Below are 22,344 nucleotides of genomic sequence, written 5' to 3' on the forward strand. Positions count from 1 at the left end.
GCGTTATTCGTGCATACAATGTATCGGAGAGGACAGGAAGCAATGCAATCAGATGCAAGGAAATTGTGTTTCATGATTCTGAGGTGATAACAGATGCAAGGAAATCAATGCAATCTCATATTGAATATAACACTGTTTAATTTCAATATTTATATATTTATTTAAATTTCAATATTTATATATATATATATATATATATATATATATATATATATATATATATATATATATATATATATATATATATATATATATATATATATATATGCAGGGAACATTGGTACATGCCCACATCCCAAAACAATTGGTTCCAAAATTCATTAACAATTTTAAGGAAGGTTCAGTTTGGGCTGTTAAGAATTTCTTGGTCATCAACAACTTCTACACGTACAGGACAACCCCTCACAAGTACATGATCAAGTTCAATTACCAGACTATAGCTAAGCAATTCAAAAGAATTGAGTTTCCAAGTCAGATGTTCCGTCTCACACCATTTGAGGCTCTAAAAGTTGAAGGTGTTAATGATAAGCTGTTGGTTGGTACGTATATTATGTTGAAATTACCTTTTTTTTTAAAAAAAAAAATTTATTTTTATTTTCCAGTGTGTTAAATTTTGTTTTAAATTTCATTACAGATGTAATTGGAAAAGTGGCTGAAATATACTCACCTCAAGAAAAAATGATTTCTGGGAGAACAACTCGGCTTATAGACTTTATCATTGAGGATTTAAGGTAATTATTTAATATATATATATATATTTAAATCTGTATTATATATCAACTCAGGAAAAAATGATTTCCTGGAGAACAACTTGGCTTATAGCCTTTATCATTGAGGATTTAAGGTAATTATTTAATATATATTTAAATTAAGAAAGTCAAGTTGCTAATGAGATAATGTTAAGGGAAAAGGGAGACCAAATCTTAGTCTGGTCATGATTGGTTGGATCAATCACCATGCCTGGTGGAAAATTAAGGCATCAATTTATTATAGGTTTATCACCACTAAAAATCATTTCATGATAATATTATATCAACTTGAAAAGAAGTAGGATGTGCAATGGTGAAAGAGTAACGGAACCAGTGATCTCAACAGTTAAACAAAGGCACTCAAATGGAGACTTACAGTAAGAGGATTGCCCAAAGGGTTCCCAGTCTGTGGATCCCAGCATATAAGCTCCCCAATTTTACTTATCAATTATTAAATCTATATCTATATATAAAGTTGGGTACTTATTTATTTTTTGGTATTAAAAGTTTGAGAAATCTAATTTCCCTCAACTTTTACAGTGGAAATCAGATTAGGTGTACTCTATGGGATGATCATGTTGGTAAGATTGAGCCATTTTTTAATGCAAGTAGTCATGAACCAATGGTGGTGATCTTGCAGTTCTGTCGAATTAGGAGAGATGCCACGAGTAAGTACATATATACTTATATATACACTATTCTGTGTAAAATATGTGTAACATTTGTTAAATGTCTAGATGGCGAGGTGAGGCTTTGCAGCTCATATGATGTGACACAAGTCCTTATTAACCAGCAATCTAAAGAGTTTTTGGAGTTTAGGGAGAGGTAAAAGTAATTTATTTTTAAGTATTGTACTATTTTTTAAAAAAAAATTGTTTCTTATGACTTTACTATTTTTAGTTTAATTCTTCGTGGTGTGCAAACACCCATGAGGAGCATTGAATCCTTTCCAATGATGGAGCAGACCCAATGTAATGCTCAAGATATGAAAACTATCAGTGAAATTTACCAAACCAGAGAGGTAATTGGTTTGTGTTGTATAATAATAAAAATCTACTGTATTAGGTTTTAAAATATATAAAAACCTAATACAGTAGAGCCACAAATGGTGTGAGATTATAGCAACTATCCATGCAGTACTTATATGCATTTTACAACTTTTTATGCTATAGTATGGGGACTACTGGGTTGCAGCTAGGATAGTTGCTATAGAGGATTCTGTCAATTGGTATTACAGTTCATGTAGAGCTTCTGGCTGTAACAAGAAGCTTGAGTCAAAAGGTGGGCTATATTACTGTACAAAGTGTGAAAAGAGCTGTCGAGAAGGTAATTTGAGATACAGGTTGAAGATCAGAGTTGCAGATCTAGAAGGAAATGCACCTTTTCTCCTTTGGGACAGAGAGTGCAATCAGCTATTGGGAATTTCTGTTGCAGAGTTGAAGTCAAGGCATTCAAATGTATATTTTTATAACATTTTAGTTCTGGGAATATATATAAATGTATTTTACAGTACGTGTTGTTGTGTTGTTGATTCTTAACGGGAGATTTATTTTTTATTGTTAGGCAACTCAACTGATCCCATCAGAATTACAATCCTTGGTTAAACAGTGCATGCTATTTAGGGTGGTCGTTAGGAAAGAACAATTTGAGAATCTCGACAACGTATTTTCTGTCATGAGGATAAACACTGACCAAAGATTGATTCAAGTGCATGCACCAGAGCTTCTGCGCATTCCTGACAAGTATTTGAGCTCCAAAGTTGACCAAATGGTGGAGGATGATGATTTTGAGGAGGTACACTTTATGTTATTTTATTGTAACGATTATTATGTGCAAATAATAAGTTTGATTTTTTTTTAATTAGGAATTTGTTGAGGTTGATGAAGGGGAAAATCTTCTTGGGGTTGGTGTTGCTTGCAATCAAGATGATGTGGGTGATAGTTCAGTTGTAAAGAGGCGCCTTCTAGACGAGTCTTCATCAACCCAGACATCAAAGAACAAAGGGATTAAGGAGGAAAGTGATTGAATATAAATTGCTTTGCTGAGGTTTCTGATGCATGTGGACCAGGATGCCTGTTGGCATTTTATCTTTTTTTTTTTTTTTTGGTTATTGGGTTACAAAGACAGTATGATGCCTTTTGGCATTTCTTTTCTTTTTTAATTTTGGTTACATCTGCTACTAGGGTCTTTGGTGGCTCAAGGACAAAAAATGGTACATGGATCTTTTAATAAATTGTGCCTGACTCAAGGATCGTTTTGCTTATTTACCGTGGTTTGAAAAATTTACTGTTTTAAAATATTTGTGAATTGTGAATTTGTGAATATTAGGTTTGATTATCAAGTTTTTCAATCACCTCCTCTTCCAAGTAGGTGGTTGCATTGTAATCAAATTGTTTGGATTGTTGAATATTTTTTTGCAGTGAGTTCAAGTATTCCTAAACATATATAGCAGATGTGGTGATTAGCTGATGTGATGATTTGGTGATTAGAGTCCATGGTGAAGAAATTCCTGTGGATCTATAATAGTCCATTGTTTTTACATCGAGTGAGAAGCAGAAATATTTATAGATCTATAATAGATGTTTATAGAGAGTCCATTATTTTTTTTTCTTCGGATGTATAAATGTGTAGATTATTATAGTTTTGAGTTGTACAATATTGTAAAGTATTGAAAATAAGTACTTTTGAATGTATAGATGTATAGATTATTATATTTTTGAGTTATACAATATTGTAAAGTATTGAAAATAAGTACTTTTGATAATTCTCATGATTGAAAATCTCAAATTAGTGCAACAATATCCTCAAATGATGTACTCAGAACATTACAATTAGCTTTTGTAAAAAAAATTTACAGTCTAAAACTTAGTAATAAAAGACAACAATATAAAGTTAACTAATGCTGTGAAAAAAAATAATGTGCAACAATGTGAGTAAGAGGCCGAGAAATGGGAATTTCTAATTGACATATATGTTAATGAGCAATTGAGCATAGAGTGTATGTATAGTGTATAGTGAGCTTACAGGAGAGTGGTATTTCCTTCCAAGCCTCGCATGCCCTTTGCCGTAGTTTCTCGAGAGGGTAAACACCAGCCACGCAGAAATTAGCGGGATCCTCATGCCGCATTGTGTACTCCTTTAGGTATATCGGCTTGGCATAGTTTCTCGAGAGGGTAGACGTCATCCATACAAAAATTAGCGGGATAAATTATCAAAATATCTCAAAACTAATATTAAGAATTCTATGACAAACTAAGACAAGCAGCAAACTACTATGTTGTCTGAATGGAGTAGTTTTAACAGAGCTGACATTGTAAGAGAATTGTGCAAACTTACTTAATGGTTGGGGGAGAGTTAAGTGTTTGCATAGACCGTCAATCCCAGCATCAATGATGGAAGCCAGACCGAGGTATGGGTTTGCACATCCGTCAAACACCTTAACCTCAAAGTCGTTAAAGCCATTCGGAACTCTAGGTGAACTGGCTGTTCTTAGATGATGAGTGCACTACACCATGCTTTCTGAACAAGACACCAAAAGACAAACAGACGAAGATTTCGTCTCAGAACTGAAATAATAAATATTTTTCCTTTAATATCACTAAGATGAACAGATGTTATGCTCAGGTTATCAACAGAAGTACACAAATATAGAGGATTAAGCAAAACCATCTCAGAAAAATGAGCTTTACTCTGTAATTTTAGGAAACACCGAAACACAAAACCTCACCCCTCAAAGCCCCTACCCTCCTTCCCGACTCTAACTCCCCATACATGCTCAGCACAGATAAGCAGGTTGTCAATTGAGCATCACATCACTCAATAATGGACAAGAACGCTGGAACCATCTGGACATGGGCATAAAGCCATAAATACAATGGAAGTTTACACTCACCAATACCCACAAATTTAGGCCCAAGTTACACACAGATGTGGGGTTTATTTTCATAGTATGGGAGATAGCTGCCAACATGATTGTCCTAAAGACAGTAACCTCAAAACGACATTGAGATCATCTTAAGTGAAATACTAAAAGCTTCTTCATTTAGCACTTTATTAAGAGAGTTATTAAATATAAGGGCCTAAGGGGAAGCAAAATGCTGAGCAGCAATATTAAACGGTAATAATAAAATTCAACATTCACTTTCTAAATTCATAACATTCACGGTAATGGTTGACATCAACTCACTATGTATGCACAAAAACTGGAGTACCCATATACTCTTCCACCCTTCTCCATTTTTATCTTTGTTTTCCTTTTCAGAAGGAAAACTGGAACATTGAAAAAATTAAAGAGAGCAAATAGAGATGATGGGTTAGGTATGCCATGGTTTAGGAAGTCTACCTGCAATCGAATGTGAGGCCAGTCTCATTTTCCTTCCAAGGCTCCCTCCCCTGCCATATAATCTCGGCTGTGGACTGCATCAAATGCAACCGTTAATAAGGACTAATAAGCCACAAACTGTTCTCGGGCAGCAGAAAAAACTAAACAAATGTTCTAAAACCTTTGCACGCGAGATTAGACTTGCAAAACATTGGTCATAAAATAATATTTTAGAATTTTTACTAAAATATATTATTTTCACAGTCAAAAAATACTAATTTTATTTTCGACATTTAACACTGCAAAATATGAATAGGCAACACAATTAATAATCAAATTGGTATTTAGAATCCAACTATTAGTATTCCACTAACTGAACAGCTGCTATAAATCTAAGCTATCACTACTTTAAAGCTATTTAGTGAGAAATGAAGAAACTTACAGGTTCTGTTTGTATAGGATCCAAGCGAAGGACTGCTGAGAACCACAGAGGTCAGTCTAACATTCATCTCTTCTTAAAGCATTATAAGTGGTGTAATAGAAGTACGAAAGCTATGCGGAGTACATTCATCCCTATCTCATCAAATCATCCCAATCCTCTCTCTCTCTCTCTGTTACCCGCCTCAGTTGCGATCTGACCATTTCCCATACTTTTCATGCTGATCTGACTATTTTCGCATTGAACAACCCGAACCCGTGGATGTTTCGTCATTCAGTGATCTCAGTCTCACCCTGGACCTCCCCTCTAACCGAACCAGTGGATTCATACTTCATAGTGAAATCTCAGAATATTTTAGGATCTATGAACTTGAGATGTGAAAAAATACATAGATCCACAACCTTGAGCTTTCCAAAAAAACATATCCAAGTAGGAGAAGTAGAAGCATCTTCTTCGTTTTGAAAAGTGTAGAGAGAGACAGAAATGGTGAAATGAGAAGCTTCCCGAGAGACATATCTATTGACTATCATTTTCTTTATTACTCCGTATTATTATTATTATTATTATTATTATTATTATTATTATTATTATTATTATTATTATTATTATTATTATTATTATTATTGGCGTGGGGATTATTGTTAACATTTTTTTTATTTAATGTATTATTTACTTTATAAAAACTATAATTACCATTTTTTACATTGTATAAATAATATTAGTCAATTATAATATTACAAAACGAATGGATAGAATTTTAATAATATTTCTTTTGTTCATCTATTTATATTTCTGGGGGTAATATTTTTTTGTCTTTGGGTCAATAAATTACATTAAATAAATCACAGTAATACTTTATTTAAAAAACATTCGAACCAATCTTTTTTATACATTTATTTTTCTATTTAGTTATAGTTAGTAAGTTAGTATTATTATTAGAACATAACAATATTTATAGAATGTTATTTTCTTTTATATTTTATAGTATTTAATTATTTAATTATTATTACGGTATAAAATAAAAATTATAATTTCCATTTGTAGTCAATTTCCTTTGCACTTATCTGTAGATAACATTTTTTTTTTTTGAAAGTCTGTAGATAACATTAAATATATTGTTATATATATATATATATATATATATATATATATATATATATATATATATTTATTTATTTATTTATTTATTTATTTATTTATTTATTTATTTATTTATTTTCTCAGAGAATGAAATTGTGTCAAGTTCTAAGATAAGTAAAGCTTCAACCAGTGGAGGTCTATGTGATATTACAACACGAAATCATATCTACGGTGTATTTCAAGCATCACTCTCTACCCCGTTGCGTATAGTTTCTCACGGTTAGACTTAAAGTCTTTTTTTTTTTTTTTGTATGTTATTTTTTGTAATGTGAATTATTAATTTTTTTAATGTCATCATTTGTAGAACGCACATTAATTAGTTCATCAATCCACGACATACATCATGCGTCAGACAATGGATCATCTACACGTACGAATATTCAAAATCAAAATTTGATATATATATAAAAAAAAAAACAATGAAAGTATATATTCTGTTCAAATTTACTTATTATTATTATAACATCTAATAAGATGTTAATTCTATTAGGATGTGGGAATGGTACAATAAATGATGTGCAAATGCATTTGGAGTCAAATTGTGATTCAGCTCTCCCGACTCAAAACAACTATCCCAACCTAAGTGTAGAAATGGATGAAGTGCTTGGTCATCAAACAAACACATCAAACATACAAGATGGTTAGTTTATAAGAATTTGATTGTATAAAGTAAATATTGTCTCACAAATTCTTAATATTCTATACTACAATTTCAGTTGAATCTGTAGACCTTGGTGACCCGGACGACATATGTGAGCATTGTGGTGGTTTTTTTTGGTACGAGGAAAGACTCTACAAGTCAAAAACAAAAAACACAGTTAAATACTCAGGATGTTGTGTGAACGGGAAAATCAAACTGCCTAGAAACACACTACCTCCAAAGAAGTTATATGATCTTTTTTTTACATTGAGTGAAAAGCAGAAATATTTTCTTCAAAATATAAGATCGTATAATAATATGTTCTGTTTTACATCAATGGGTGCTAAGATAGACAGGACAATAAACAATGGGTCATCCCCTCCAATTTTCAGAATCCATGGTCAGAACTTCCATCGTATTGGTAGCCTGATTCCACCAAATGGGACATATCCGAAGTTTGCACAATTGTATATTCATGATACTGATAATGAAATTAAGAATCGTATTGCTTCTGTCAGGTATAGTACATGATGCCACAATTTGTTAATTTCATCAATTCATTTAACAATTACTTTAAATAAATATAACGAGTCATTTTCTTTATTCCTCTATAAAGGGAGAACATAGCTACACAAGATTTGCATGTTGAGGTGGTGGAGGACATTAAGGAGGTTTTAGACGGGAATAATGTGTTGGTTAAATCATTCCGTATGGCCAAGGCAGAAATTGAGAGAAATCCACGTGTAGAGATAAAAATGAGATTAATTGGTAAGAGAACTAAAGATGCAAGAACTTATAACCTACCAACGACGTCAGAGGTTGCTGCACTTATTGTTGGTGATTTAGATCCATCCATAGGCCACAGAGATATTTTGGTTGAGAGCAATTCCGGGGTGCTTAAGCGAATTACTGAATTAAATCCATCATACCTACCATTGCAATATCCTATTCTATTTCCTTATGGGGAAGATGGATATAGAGAGGATATACAGTTTGCAACCAATGGTTCTAACAACAACAATGCAAGGCAACGTATATCTCAATGGGAGTATTTTGCTTATCGATTACATGAAAGGTTAGAAGAGATTTCTACCATATTGTATGCTCGGAGGTTATTTCAACAATTTATAGTGGATGCATACACAATGGTTGAATCTGCCAGGCTTATATACATAAGGACACACCAAAAATCGCTGAGGTGCGAAGCTTTGAAAGGACTGACAGATGCATTGACGCGAGGTGAAGTACAAGCTAGCACCCAAGGAAAGCGAATACTTTTACCATCAAGTTTTACGGGCGGAGCAAGGTACATGATCCAGAATTACCAGGATGCAATGGCCATTTGTAGACACATTGGTTACCCCAACCTATTCATAACGTTCACGTGTAATCCAAAATGGCCCGAAATACAGCGGTACATTACCAAGCGAAATCTCAATGCAGAAGATCGTCCGGATATTTTATGCTGTATATTCAAGATGAAATTGGATTGTCTAATAAAGGAAGTAAAGAATGGTGAGCTTTTTGGTCCTGTGAAATCAGGTATATATTGAATTCCATTAAACGCTATGTTTTTTTTTTATTTTACTTTTGTCTACGTATATCATGTTAAACTAATGGAAGATTATTATGTAAATGTAGTTATTTACACCATTGAATTCCAAAAACGTGGACTACCGCATGCACATATTCTAATATTCCTCAAGAACAAAGTTGACATGACGAGTCCGACGTACATGGATTCAATCATAAAGGCTGAGGTACCAGACAAGACAATGCAAATGAAATACTACAATGCAGTCGAGGAATTCATGGTTCATGGACCATGTGGAATCGCCAGAAGGAATTCTCAGTGCATGGTTAATGGAAAGTGTTCAAAGCACTTCCCCAAACGATTTGTAGCAGAGTCTAAGTTTGACCAGGATGGGTATCCAGTTTATATGCGTCGGGACAATGGTAGAACAGTCAAGAAGAATGGTATAGAACTAGACAGCCGATATGTTGTCCCGCATAATAGATATTTGCTTTTGAGGTACAAGGCTCATATCAACGTAGAATGGTGCAACCAGTCGAGATCAATCAAGTACCTCTTCAAGTATGTCAACAAGGGTAATGACCGTGTCACAGCAGAATTCTACAATAGTACCATCGATGAAAACGGTGAGGAGGTGGTGGATGAGATTAATATGTACTATGATTGTAGGTACGTTTCAGCATGCGAGGCAGCCTGGCGACTATTCAGTTTTGAGGTCCAATATCGGACACCGGCTGTTGGAAGATTAAGCTTCCACCTTCCAGATTGTCAGTCCATTGTATTCGCTGATGATGAAAATATTGATAATGTTTTAGGTCGTGAAACAGTGGGACAAAGTATGTTCAAAGGATGGTTCGAAGCCAATAAGAAATATGAAGATGCACGCTCATTAACATACATTGAAATGCCCAATAAATTTGTTTGGAAGAGAGATATTCGAGAGTGGCATCCAAGAAAGAAGGGGTTTTCAATTGGTCGCATCTTCTTCGTACCTCCTGGTAGTGGTGAAATATACTATCTTAGATGTCTTTTGAATATTGTTCGTGGACCAACCAGTTTTAAAGACATTATGACATTTAATGGGGTAGAATACATGACATTCAGGGATGCATGTTACGCACGTGGATTATTAGATGACGACAAAGAGTATATTGATGCAATTGAGGAAGCAAGTTATTGGTCATCTGGACATGCGATGAGAAAGTTGTTTGTTATACTATTGCTTTCAAACTCATTATCCAGACCTGAACATGTATGGGATGAGGTGTGGCATCATTTAGTCGAAGATGCTGAATTCATGCATAGAAAACAACTAAATAAACCAGGTTTTAGAATCGTGCATAAAACATATATTTAATTACATAATATATTTAATTACATATTACATATATATATATATATATATATATATATATATATATATATATATATATATATATATATATATATATATATATATATATAATATAATAACTAATAACTAATAACTAACAATACTATTACTTTTTTTTTTTTACTTTACAGATTTGATACTAAAAGAGTGTGAGAAAAAAAACTTCGGTTTAATTGAGCTAGAAAAATTGTTGATAATACACAATAAGTCTCTTAAAAACTTTCCTCCGATGCCAACACCTAACATGGATGATTCAAGATTGGTTGATAACATTTTGTTATTTGAGGAGTTGAACTATGATCGCGAAGCACTCCAAGCAGAGAGCGAAGAATTGGCATCAAGATTGACTGATGAGCAGAAAGAGATCTACAACACAATCATCCAAAATTTGTCTAATGGCAGTGGTGGACTATTCTTCGTTTATGGTTACGGTGGTACTGGGAAAACTTATCTATGGAAGGCGTTGTCATCAACATTGCGAGCTAGCGGTGATATTGTTATCAATGTGGCATCCAGTGGTATTGCGTCGTTGTTACTTCCTGGTGGTCGAACCGCTCATTCAAGGTTTTCCATCCCTATTGCAATAAACGAAGACTCCACATGTAATATTAAACAAGGTAGCCATCTAGCCGAATTGATCGTCCGGAGTAAATTGATTATATGGGACGAAGCTCCTATGATGCACAAACACTGCTTTGAAGCGTTGGATAGGACAATGAGAGATTTGCTTCAATTTCAAAATCCCAACAGTGCTGACCAAACATTTGGTGGAAAGACGGTGGTGTTTGGTGGCGATTTCCGGCAAATATTACCAGTTGTACCAAAAGGATCTAGACAGGATATTATTTCTGCAACAATCAACTCATCGTATCTATGGAACAATTGTAAGGTTTTGAGATTGACAAAAAACCTTCGATTAAATCGAAGCATGCCGGGGATTGACATGAAAAAACTAGAGGACTTTGCAGATTGGATTGCGAGTATAGGTGATGGAACTATGGGTGGTCAAAATGATGGTCATGCAGAGGTAGAGATACCAAACGAACTGTTATTACCATCTAATGGAGACCCAATTACCAACATAGTTGCAAGTACGTTCCCTATGTTCATGTCTGGGAATTCAGATTCCAGTCTTCTTGAAGGTCGAGCTATATTAGCCCCAACCCTTGACGTCGTTAACTCCATTAATGAATACATGAGTGATCTGCATACTGGGGATAGTAGGACTTACTACAGTTGTGATAGTGTGTGCAAATCAGACTCAAATGGCACCTTACTTGATGATGTGCACACTCCCGAGTTTCTAAATGGTATAAGGGCATCCGGCATTCCAAACCATTGTTTGAATTTAAAGGTCGGGTCACCTGTTATGTTGTTGAGGAATATAGATCATTCACTTGGACTATGCAATGGAACTAGGTTGGTTATTACGAAGTTAACAGATCATGTGATTGAAGGAAAAATTATGTCTGGAAACAACGCAGGAACCAAAGTGTTGGTCCCCCGAATGACTATGACACCATCAGATCCGAGATTACCTTTTAAATTCCAAAGAAGACAGTTTCCTTTAATGTTGTCCTATGCAATGACAATTAACAAGAGTCAAGGACAAACACTATCACACGTTGGCTTACTTTTAAAGAAACCAGTTTTTGTTCATGGTCAATTGTACGTTGCTGCTTCTAGAGTGAGCAATCCAGACGGATTGAAAATTTTAATTTGTAGTGACTCGAACAGTGTTAGTACGTCAACTACTAACGTTGTTTACCATGAAGTGTTTAATAATGTGTAATATTGTGTTCTTTACATATTATTATATATAGAATGATGAAAATTAGTTTTTGTTAAACATCAAATTGTTATTCATATTTTTTGGTTAGACAAATACCTTTAACATAATTGGCGTCCAATAAATAAATTCATTTTAGTCAATTGAAATACTACAAACAAATCGACAAAACTTAACCGTGCATCGCACGGGACAATACTAGTATATATATATATATATACTTTTCAACATTAGTTTAGTTTCTACTTATAAAATTGTATATTACTAAAACCGGTGCATATTTAATCAATTACTCAATTTTAAAATATTCTACATATTGTGTCATTACTTTCTAATTTAAAAAGGTGACACACACACATATATATAGGGGTTTAAATGAGAGAAAATTGGTTCTCTTATAAAAAGTGAATTACAATTGTTCATTAAGATTGATCAATTGTTGAGGATTTCAGTAAAAAAAAAAATACAAAATAAATTTTATTATTATTACAAATTTTTAAGTTTTTTATATTTATAAAATTAATCTTACCTCTTTTTTCTCTTATTTTCAACAATCTTCAACCATTGATTTATTTAAATAAATAAATGAGATCAATCATCCTTTTAATTTTAGATTAAAAAAAAAAATCAACTTGATAAGTCCGAAACTAATAAGCTCAATATGATGACTTGAACGAGTTAGCCCGAAATTTTGTGGACTAGCCCGATAACCCGAGTCACTTAAGGTATTTCTTTGTTATAGAAGTGATGTTGACTATAACATATATGCATGGAGTTTATAGGTAAGCTCATTTTTAGTATTTTTTTATAAATTTTTTAAATAAAAATGTAATAAATATATTACAATTGATATCCCCACCGTTAACATTACATTCTTCCAAAAGGTTGAACAGCCCCCCACACCCCGGCTTGACAGAGCATTTGGGAGGATGTAAATCATGGTGACTCAACTGAACATGAAACACAGAGGCTAGACCGGTGCTCACTGCGCACAAGAAGCCCCTCTCACTTTGAGAGGTTGCTCCCACACTGCCGCTGGTGAGACTCGATCCCTGGTCACCACCGTTAACATTACATAATTACATGTCGTGTAGTGAATGTATAAGGTGGCTTGTATCATTTACCCGTCGACGTTATGAGTTAACTTTTTCAAAACTCATCCCGCTCCACCGAATGTGGATATCCACTCTTACGTTTTTCAATTTTAGTTCAACGATTTTGCCCGTCCGACAACCCGAGGTTTAATGTTAGGGTCAACCTGACTAAAATAAATAAACCGATTAGTCTGACAACCCGAAATTCAACGGGTTGGTCCAATTAAGTGTCCTTAGATTTGGATAGCAGTTTTTTTTTTTTTTTTTTAAATAGGAAAACAAAAAAAAAAAAAAAAATTAAAGGGGCACCAAACACCTTATGTTCATATGACACTTCTGTAACTCCCCTTGAACAAAGGTCACATGATCAAAATTCGGTGGTGAAAAATGAATTCTCTTTGGACTGTAGTACTTTGATAAAGTATAAAACATATATTACTTTTGTAACAGAGTCAATAATATTTTTTTTTTTTTTTTAAAAAAAAACTAAAGGGACAAAATTGCAATAACCCCAAAATCCTTGCCCCTTGTTGAGGGTGGGCATGCATAAAAGGACACCTCATTTCAAACCAAAACACGAATCCCCCTTTTCAGACTCTCTCCTCTCTTTCTTCACTTTTCAAAACCCAAAACAAAATGCAGACTACTTCAAAAGCGCAAGCGGTTCTTTTACTGGCGGTGCTGCTCTCCGCCGCCGTCCAAATCTCCTCCGCCCTCACCGACGGTAAGCTCAGCTCTTCTCTCCGGCCTCCTCCATTATATAAGCTTCAAAATCTTTGCCGCATTTTGTCATAATTGTATAACTTGAATCCTATTCAAATTATTATTATTCTTACAATAATAAAGATATTAGGTGGTTAGGTGCATGAAATAATTTCATTGAAAACTGTCATTTATTTTTGGAAAACATTTATGAATTTTTTATTTTTGATTTTTTTTTGGAAAAATAAGAAAGAGAAAATTTTGGTGGTGGTTATCACTATCGGACTGGGTCATTTATGAAGGTTACAGATTGGCTAATTCTTAGCCTGTTTCTCTATGGCCTATTGGTCCCAAGTGTTGCATGTACATGTATTAAATGACTAAAATAACCTCGTCCCATTCAGCTGTATGTGACTCTAGATGAAAGGGTGTTCATGTCAATTACAGACAAGCATTTAGTACTTGGGTCTTAGGTAGTTCGTATTACGTAGTTCGGACTGAACAGCTATGCTCTTTGTTTATGACCATTTTTGTCCCTCCCAAACTCCAATGTGAACGTGATTATTATTTGGTTGGATCCTCAATTCCAAGGGTCCTACATCCTGGACCAACAAAATATTTGAGAGTATGTAAATTATGGCGACTCAATGACTCGACAGATAAGGTTAAAGAATTTAAGCCTCCAATCAGAATTGGAACTTATGACCATCCATTTGGAATGGTAATTGGGATGCCATTAGACTACATGATAGTTGGCAATTCATGTAAGAGTTAATTTTTTTTTTTGGTAATGTTTAGAAATTATTTTAAAAATATTATTAAGTATAAAAAAATTAAAAATATAAATTCAATTCGTAGTTGTAGCGGTTTATTTTGTTTGAGTCGATCAACTATGAACAATTTAGACTGGTTTATCTCTTCATGATTTTTTACTGCAACATTTTTCACGTTTTAGCGAGGTGCACGTGAAAGGCACGTGAGCGTGGTTGATTGAACTCCATTTGTGATTTTTGAATGGTAAATATATGACAGGACTACTAGTGAACGGGAACTTCGAAGCTCCGGTGAAGAAAACGGACCTAAACGGCACAATCGTGACCCGGCACGACGCCGTTCCGGGATGGACCGTGACGGGGTTCGTGGAGTACATACAGGCGGGGCAGAAGCAAGGCGACATGCAACTGGTGGTGCCGGAGGGGTTCGCCGCCGTGCGGCTGGGCAACGAGGCGTCCATCAAGCAAACGCTCAACGTCTCCAAAGGGATGTACTACTCCATCACGTTCTGCGCCGCCCGGACCTGCGCCCAGGAGGAGCGGCTCAACATCACGGTGGCGCCGGACTCCGGCGTGCTGCCCATCCAAACGCTGTACAGTATCAACGGCTGGGATTGCTACGCGTGGGCGTTCCAGGCTGAGAATCCCCAAGCGGAGATCATAATTCATAACCCCGGCGTGGAGGAGGACCCGGCTTGCGGTCCGCTCATCGATTCCGTCGCCATCCGAACATTGTATCCTCCCAGACCTACCAACGGTATGTTTCCGATCCTCTCTTTAAATCCTTATTTTAATATTAGAACAGTTGTCCCAACACTCATTAAAAGATTGGGTAAGAACATGAGTTTCCTTGTAAACAAAAAAAAAAAAAAACTTGTTTGGTAAATGACTTTTTGACTAGACTTTGACAAATTTGACTACATTAGTGATTTGCCCTGGAATGCCAAAAATTTCATTTGATTAACTGGTAATTTGGACAACATTTTGAGGACAAACTGCCAATTTCAAATTTTGCAGCGTTTGACTTAGGCAGTTTGCCGAAATATAATTTTGTTTTCATACTGCCACTCCCAAAGCGAGTATGAGGCTCTTTAATTTTATACTTATATTATACTAAAAGAAAATTATAAATATTAATAATAAATTAGTATTTAAAATTTGACTAGATAACATATTATACAATTAATAATTAACAGCTATTTTTTATTTATTTGTTTACATATTTACATTATTTATTTAATTTATTTTTTTATAATTAAGAATTATTATATAATTAATAATTAATTAAAATATATTTATATTTATATGTCTTTTGACATATTAACACTAATCATGAACAATTAATTTTTTCAAACATCTCTTTATAAATCTCTAAAATAATATGTTGGTCAAAATTGTTGACAGAATTCGCCAATCAATTTGTTAACTGCTAACTAATCATTATTTCATAGATCATGGTTCACACATTTGTGTGAATTATAAATAAAAAGTATATTATTTATATACATAAAATACATTATTTAAAAGTATATAATTTTTTATATATTATTAAATAATGTACATTCAGTATACAAATAATGTATTTTAATATATTAAAAATATATATTACATTCATGATCTACAAAGATATGTGGACTATAGTCCACCCAATAATTTGCCACTGTCTAACATCCAATAGCCAAACAAGGTCAATATATTTATATATGGGCAAGTGACTAAAAATTAAAATGTTGACTTATATTGCCATGTTTGGTAAAATAGTTAGTCTATTCGTCAATTTTGACTTATTTGATAACTATTAGTTATTTGACTTGATTAAACAATTAATAGAAGTATTTGATTAATTAGTTTTTTTTTTTTTGTAACAATTTATTTCTCTAAAATGTTAAAATAAAATAAAAAATGCTCAAACTTACTTTTTCGATTAACTCTACGTTCAGCTAATACCTATCAGATATTTACCAAAAATTCCATTATGATTTATTATGATATGGATGGCCTTTTGGACCACTTCTCATAGATACACTCATACACACATACAGGCCAGATTTATCATTTATATCGTCTGCCCAACCATTCACAACTTGAAACGCATATATACTGAACTAAATGTTAGATTACCTTATAGAATTAGATTGCTAAGAAAGTTGGACTACTGAGGATGTTGAATTTCTGTGTTTGGTTTAAAGCTATGATAGGTAAATAAGACAACGGTAATAAGATAAATTGATTAAAACGTCTAAAGCCCAAACAATAGTAATAAGACAAGAGAAGGTGAGATTACCTAAGAAATTGGAGGGTATCTCACATTCCTTTCCAATAGCTAAAAACTTATTGCGGAGGTTATTTGACATTCCCTGAGAATGTTACATAAGAATGTTACATAACCTGAACCAAACATGAGAATCTTATATTACCAAGCAAATATAGATTATCTTATATAACCTGAACCAAACGCCCCTAAATGTTTTTGGCCCATTTCTGTACTTCTCCAGGGTGCATCTTCCCTTCATTTACTGCATTTCTTCTTCTTCTTTTACATTGAATCTTTATTTATTTTTTGCAGTGAACTTGTTAAAAAATTGGGATTTTGAGGAGGGCCCATACGTGTTCCCCAAGGTAGACACCGGCGTTCTTTGCCCGCCGTTCACGGAGGACGACCACTCCCCGCTTCCGGCCTGGACGGTGGAGTCTCTGAAAGCCGTGAAGTACATAGACGCGGAGCACTTCAGCGTGCCCCACGGCCGGAGGGCGGTGGAGCTGGTGGCCGGGAAAGAGAGCGCCGTCACCCAGATCGCCCGCACCGTCGCCGGCAAGTTCTACGACCTCACCTTCCTAGTCGGCGACGCCAGCAACAAGTGCGAGGGGTCTATGGTGCTCGAGGCCTTCGCCGGACCCTCCACCCTCAAGGTCCCCTACGAGTCCAAGGGCCAAGGCGGCTATAAACCGGCCAAGCTCCGGTTCAGGGCCACCGCGAACCGGACCCGGGTCATGTTCTTCAGCACGTATTATCACACCAGGAGCGACGATTTCGTCTCGCTCTGTGGCCCCGTCGTCGACTTCGTGAAGCTCGTCAGCGTTCGCAACCCTCACCGGAGACTCGCCTGAAATTAGACGGCGGCGGTGGCGGCATCAAGTTAAGTGCGTACGAGGTTGTTGTATGATTGTTTGATTATACTAAGGAGATTTTTGTTGGTAGTATGAAGTGATGACGAGGAGAATTATATATATGTACCTTCAAGAAGCTAAGCCTAAGCATGCATGTTACATTGCATACTTTGATAATCTCTCTATATATAATATAATTAAGCTATTGAAAGTTGAAAAGATATATATGTATATTGTGTTTGTTGCTCAGTGCTTTATTATGTAATCCAACACAATAATGCAGAAAATTCATGATATAATTAACTCTTAGTTTAGGTTTGTTCAATGAAAATAAATTTGTTTGATTTAAGAGAAAACACGTCACCACTATTTAAATATGTATTTTTGACAGGGTTATAAAAATCGGTCTAGGCGCTACGCGCCTCTAGACCGTGGCGACTTCCCCCTAGGCACCCGCCTAGCGCTTAACTCGGTCGATTTGGCCGCCTAGCGTCTAAGTTAGTCGAGTTAACTCGTCCATTTCGATCGAGTTAACCCGATCGGCTCGGCCTTTTTTTTTTTTATTATATATATGTGTGTGTGCGCGCGCATACATATATATATATATATATATATATATATATATATATATATATATATATATATATATATATATATATATATATATATATATATATAATATGATATATATACACTCGTAGACTAGTTTGATACTTTGAATCTTTGGATGATTGAAGTATTTGAGTATTTCATATTTGAGTATTTTTAATTTTTAATATTGTTTTAATGTTTTTTTTTTTTTTGAAAATCATTGTTTTGATGTTATATGACTTATGAATTATCATTAATGTTATTTGATTAAATGTTGAAAACTACCTCATTAAAATTGTCAAACTGCAAGTCTACCACTGTTTTTTTGGCGACCGCCTAGGCGCTGCCTAGATCGCCTAGGCGCTACTCGCTGTCCGGGCGCCCGACTAGCGCCTAGCGCCTACTGCAACAATAATTTTTGGTGAAACTAGTTCTGTGAATTGTGATCTTAGAGCATCCACACTAGTTAATTTTTTCTTAGATTTTTGTGGGACTCATGATTAAGTGGATGATAGAGAAAGAGGTCACGGAATGTATTTTGATCTCTTGCAAGTAATGAGTGTTTTTGTAGATTCCAATGAAAGAAATAAATTGAGAAAGGGAACTGCTATGCTAGTTTCGCGCATAGCAAAGGCCAGCTGGAACCTTTTTTTTTTCTCTTTCCTTCATCTCTCCAACTTGGATTATCAAAAACCGTAAAAAAACTAAATTAATGTGGATGCTCTTTTTGAAAACCAAACGACAACTGTAATATATTAAGAATCAAATAGGTGAGAAATATAATCAGGTGGGGCAGAAACCCACAAACCTAGGACAGACATAGAACCAATCGCCCGTGTAAGAACATGAGTTACATGATTCGCTGACCTACGAATATGATGAATAGAAACCTTCCCCATATTTCTAGCAATTATACGACATTGCTGAATAACCGCACCAATATAAGAATAGTCTAAAGCAACAGAATTGAAAGCAAAACAAAAGTTTAAACAATCTGATTCTAAAACAATATTATTACTTCCTAGATCCTTAATCTAGAATAGAGCTTCTTTGACCACCATGGCTTCAGCGAGATATGAGCTTCTTTGACCGCAATGTGGATGTTTTTAGTTAACACTAAATTATAAAGAGATCAGTCTAAGTTGTTAATATTTGATCTGACCTGATTAAACTGAGAAAAAGTCCATAAGTCGCTTTCACTGGAGTTGAATTGGTGTAAGTGGTGCAGTTACACAATTATTGATGAATAATGAGAGACACCTTACAAACCTAAATAGAGGTTGAGTTGAGGGGGAACATGTTGGGTTAGATTGATGGCAGGCCACATGCTATTGTGGCATAAACATGTAATTCCAAGGCTCGTATGGATTAGGCCTCCCTCGGCCATGTCCCTTGATGTTGGCTTTGCCACTCTTACTTTGTTAACGGCGCCGTTTTTACGTTAAAAAAAAATATTCACGGATGTGATATTAACGGCCCGCGTTTGGTCAGATTATGAATTTTCTGTTATGAGATTATTATGAATGTACTGTAAATTCATAATCTCATAACAGAAAATTCATAATCGCATAAAAGAAAAACATTTATTAAATTATGAATTTTATGTTATGAGATTATGAATTTACTGTAAATTCATAATCTCATAACAGAAAATTCATAATCTCAAAATAGAAAATTCATAATCTTATAAAAGAAAATTCATAATTTCAAAACAGAAAATTCATAATTTCATAACAGAAAATTCATAATTTATGAATATTGAAGAAGCTTGCGCTACAGAGGAGCAGTCATGGTTTCGGATGGGAATGTGTAGGCACGGGTCCAAAGTGAATGTGCAGGCATGGATTCATAATTTATGAACGTCCGAAATCATTGCTCACCTCAAATTAAAGTGAAACCGCGAAATGTGAAAATAAAGAAGAAAAGTCAAGCGATTAAAAAAAAAAAAAAAAAAGATAACGGTGCACTAACACCGTTGGGAGTTGGGACCGTGTTCACCATCCATGGTGAACACGGTTCCATGGCATAACGATTGCCCCATTGATGGTAAGGACATCTCTAGTGATTTGGAGATTTTGATAAGTTTTTGTCAAATTTATTATAAAGTTAGAGAAAAGAAAGAAAAGAGTTAAATACGCTCCGTAATAATTTTTTAAAAAAATAAAAAAAATTAAAGTAATAGTCGGCTAATGACCATCTTGACGCCTCTGTTGGTTACGCACATGAACTGAACGCTGCTACTTATACAAAATTGAGTATTTAGCAAAAAAAAAAAGAAGAAATGTAATCTCTCGCGCTCGCTCTCGCTCTCACCCCTAGGGGTGGCAATGCGGGCTAGGGGTGTAAATGAGCTGAACCACTCGCGAGTCGCTCGTGAGCGGTTCGGTCAACGCTCGGCTCGAACTCGGTCAAAATCGAGCTCGGCTCGAGCTCGAGCAGCTCGTTGATTAAACGAGCACGAGCCGAGCTTAGGTATTGTAGGCTCGCGGCTCAACGAGCCGCTCACGAGCCTTATAATATATTATATAATATATAATATATAATATAATTATGTTATATTTAGTATATAAAAATAATAATTAGGGGAGGGAAATTAAAATACTTTAATAATTATGTATGGATAAAAGTCATAAAACAAAGTAGTTTAAATTTTAAATCAAATAGGTCAAATTCGACATCAAAATTGAACTCAAATTCAAGCCTAAACTCGAGCTCGACTTCGAGCCTGAACTCGAGCTCGAGTTCAGGCTCGAATTCGAGCTCGAGCTCGAACAATCGAGTTGTTCGTGCTCGAGCTCGAGCAGCTCGACAATTGCCGAGCTCGAGCTCGGGCATCAGTTCACGAGCTCGAACGAGCTCGAGCTCGAGCTCGAGCTCGAGCAGTGCTATCATTAACGAGCACGAGCATGAGCCTACCCAAGCTCGGGCTCGGCTCAGCTCGTTTACACCCCTAATGCGGGCCGGCCCGCCTCATTAGGCCCGCCCCACCGCGGGCTTTTTATTTGGCAGATTTTTGCGGGCCGGCCCGTGAAACCTGCGGGCTTGGAACTATACAGCCCAAGCCCGCCCCATGCGGGCTTGAGGGTCTTGCGGGCTGGCCCGCGGGCCATCGCTTAAATTAGAAAAAAAATATTAAATAGTATATAAACATGTTAAAACCGCTTGAAATATGGCACCGAAAACTTCCATAAACCTTGCCCAAATCTTCCGGATCGATACCGCGCGTTGATCAAAACTGTAGAAGGTGATCAAAGCTAGGGTTCAACAGCACACTCTATTTCTCTCTCGGCTTCAGATTTTCCCTCTACAATTCCCGTCTGTATATAATACATATATAAATATGTATCTTTGCTGGACTTGGAGGCGATTTATAGTAATTCATAAATATGTATGAATTGATGATTTAGTTTTAGTAATTGTTTGATAGAGTTGGAGGCGGATGGAGACGGGAGAACCGCAGAACTACGTACTCTAGGAAATTGGCGAATGATTATTGAATTATTGGATTTCTCCCCTTCTGCGTACTCTTAGATAGTCAGATCTACACACTGCCTAAGAATTAAGATATTATATATATGATCTAAAAAAAAAAAGATTATATATATAATTTATTTATTTATTTTTTAAATATGGCCTGGCCCGCAGGCCAGCCCGCAACCCGCGCGGGCTCTGGCCCTCCGCGGGCCATGCCCGTTAGGCCCGCATTTTCGCGAGCCTAATTTCTTGCGGCCCTAACCCGCCCCATCGCGGGGCGAGTGCAGGCTAATCCGCGGGCTTCGGCCCACTTTGACACCCCTACTCACCCCTCTTCCAAATAATCAATTTTTATCTCAAAAAAGGTGAAGAATCCCCCCATTGGGGATACCCTAAAAAACAAAAGTTCTTCCAAAAGGTTGAACCCCAACTCTAAGGCCCCCCACACCCCGACCGGACAGAGCATCTGGGAGGATGTAAATCATGATAACTCAACTAAACATGAACCATAGAGGCTAGACATTTACTCACTGTGCACAAGGAACCTCCCTCACTGTCGCTGGTGAGACTCGATCCCTGATTGTTCTTCTAAACTTT

General features: G+C 35.5%; 3 protein-coding genes across 3 annotated transcripts; all 3 read left to right on the plus strand.

Annotated features, from left to right (window-relative positions):
* The first annotated feature begins 280 nt into the window (after positions 1-280).
* LOC109170996 (replication factor A protein 1-like) lies at positions 281-2,775 on the plus strand. The gene is made up of 8 exons (XM_019320129.1): positions 281-535; positions 635-731; positions 1,290-1,417; positions 1,487-1,574; positions 1,650-1,770; positions 1,922-2,206; positions 2,313-2,543; positions 2,614-2,775. Exons 2-8 carry the CDS (start codon positions 679-681, stop codon positions 2,773-2,775), a joined length of 1,068 nt encoding a protein of 355 aa, XP_019175674.1. The 5' UTR covers positions 281-535; positions 635-678.
* A 4,850-nt stretch (positions 2,776-7,625) lies between these two features.
* On the plus strand, positions 7,626-12,008 carry LOC109170998. The gene is made up of 4 exons (XM_019320130.1): positions 7,626-7,807; positions 7,906-8,831; positions 8,931-10,148; positions 10,348-12,008. The coding sequence occupies exons 1-4, from the start codon at positions 7,626-7,628 to the stop codon at positions 12,006-12,008; spliced, it is 3,987 nt and encodes a 1,328-aa protein (XP_019175675.1).
* Positions 12,009-13,654: 1,646 nt separating this feature from the next.
* LOC109171031 lies at positions 13,655-17,985 on the plus strand. Its single transcript, XM_019320170.1, has 3 exons — positions 13,655-13,823; positions 14,834-15,331; positions 17,141-17,985. The coding sequence occupies exons 1-3, from the start codon at positions 13,736-13,738 to the stop codon at positions 17,680-17,682; spliced, it is 1,128 nt and encodes a 375-aa protein (XP_019175715.1). The 5' UTR covers positions 13,655-13,735; the 3' UTR covers positions 17,683-17,985.
* The last annotated feature ends 4,359 nt before the right edge of the window (positions 17,986-22,344 follow it).

The sequence above is a fragment of the Ipomoea nil genome, unplaced genomic scaffold (assembly GCF_001879475.1).
Source record: "Ipomoea nil cultivar Tokyo-kokei standard unplaced genomic scaffold, Asagao_1.1 scaffold3384, whole genome shotgun sequence".
Taxonomy (NCBI): domain Eukaryota; kingdom Viridiplantae; phylum Streptophyta; class Magnoliopsida; order Solanales; family Convolvulaceae; genus Ipomoea; species Ipomoea nil.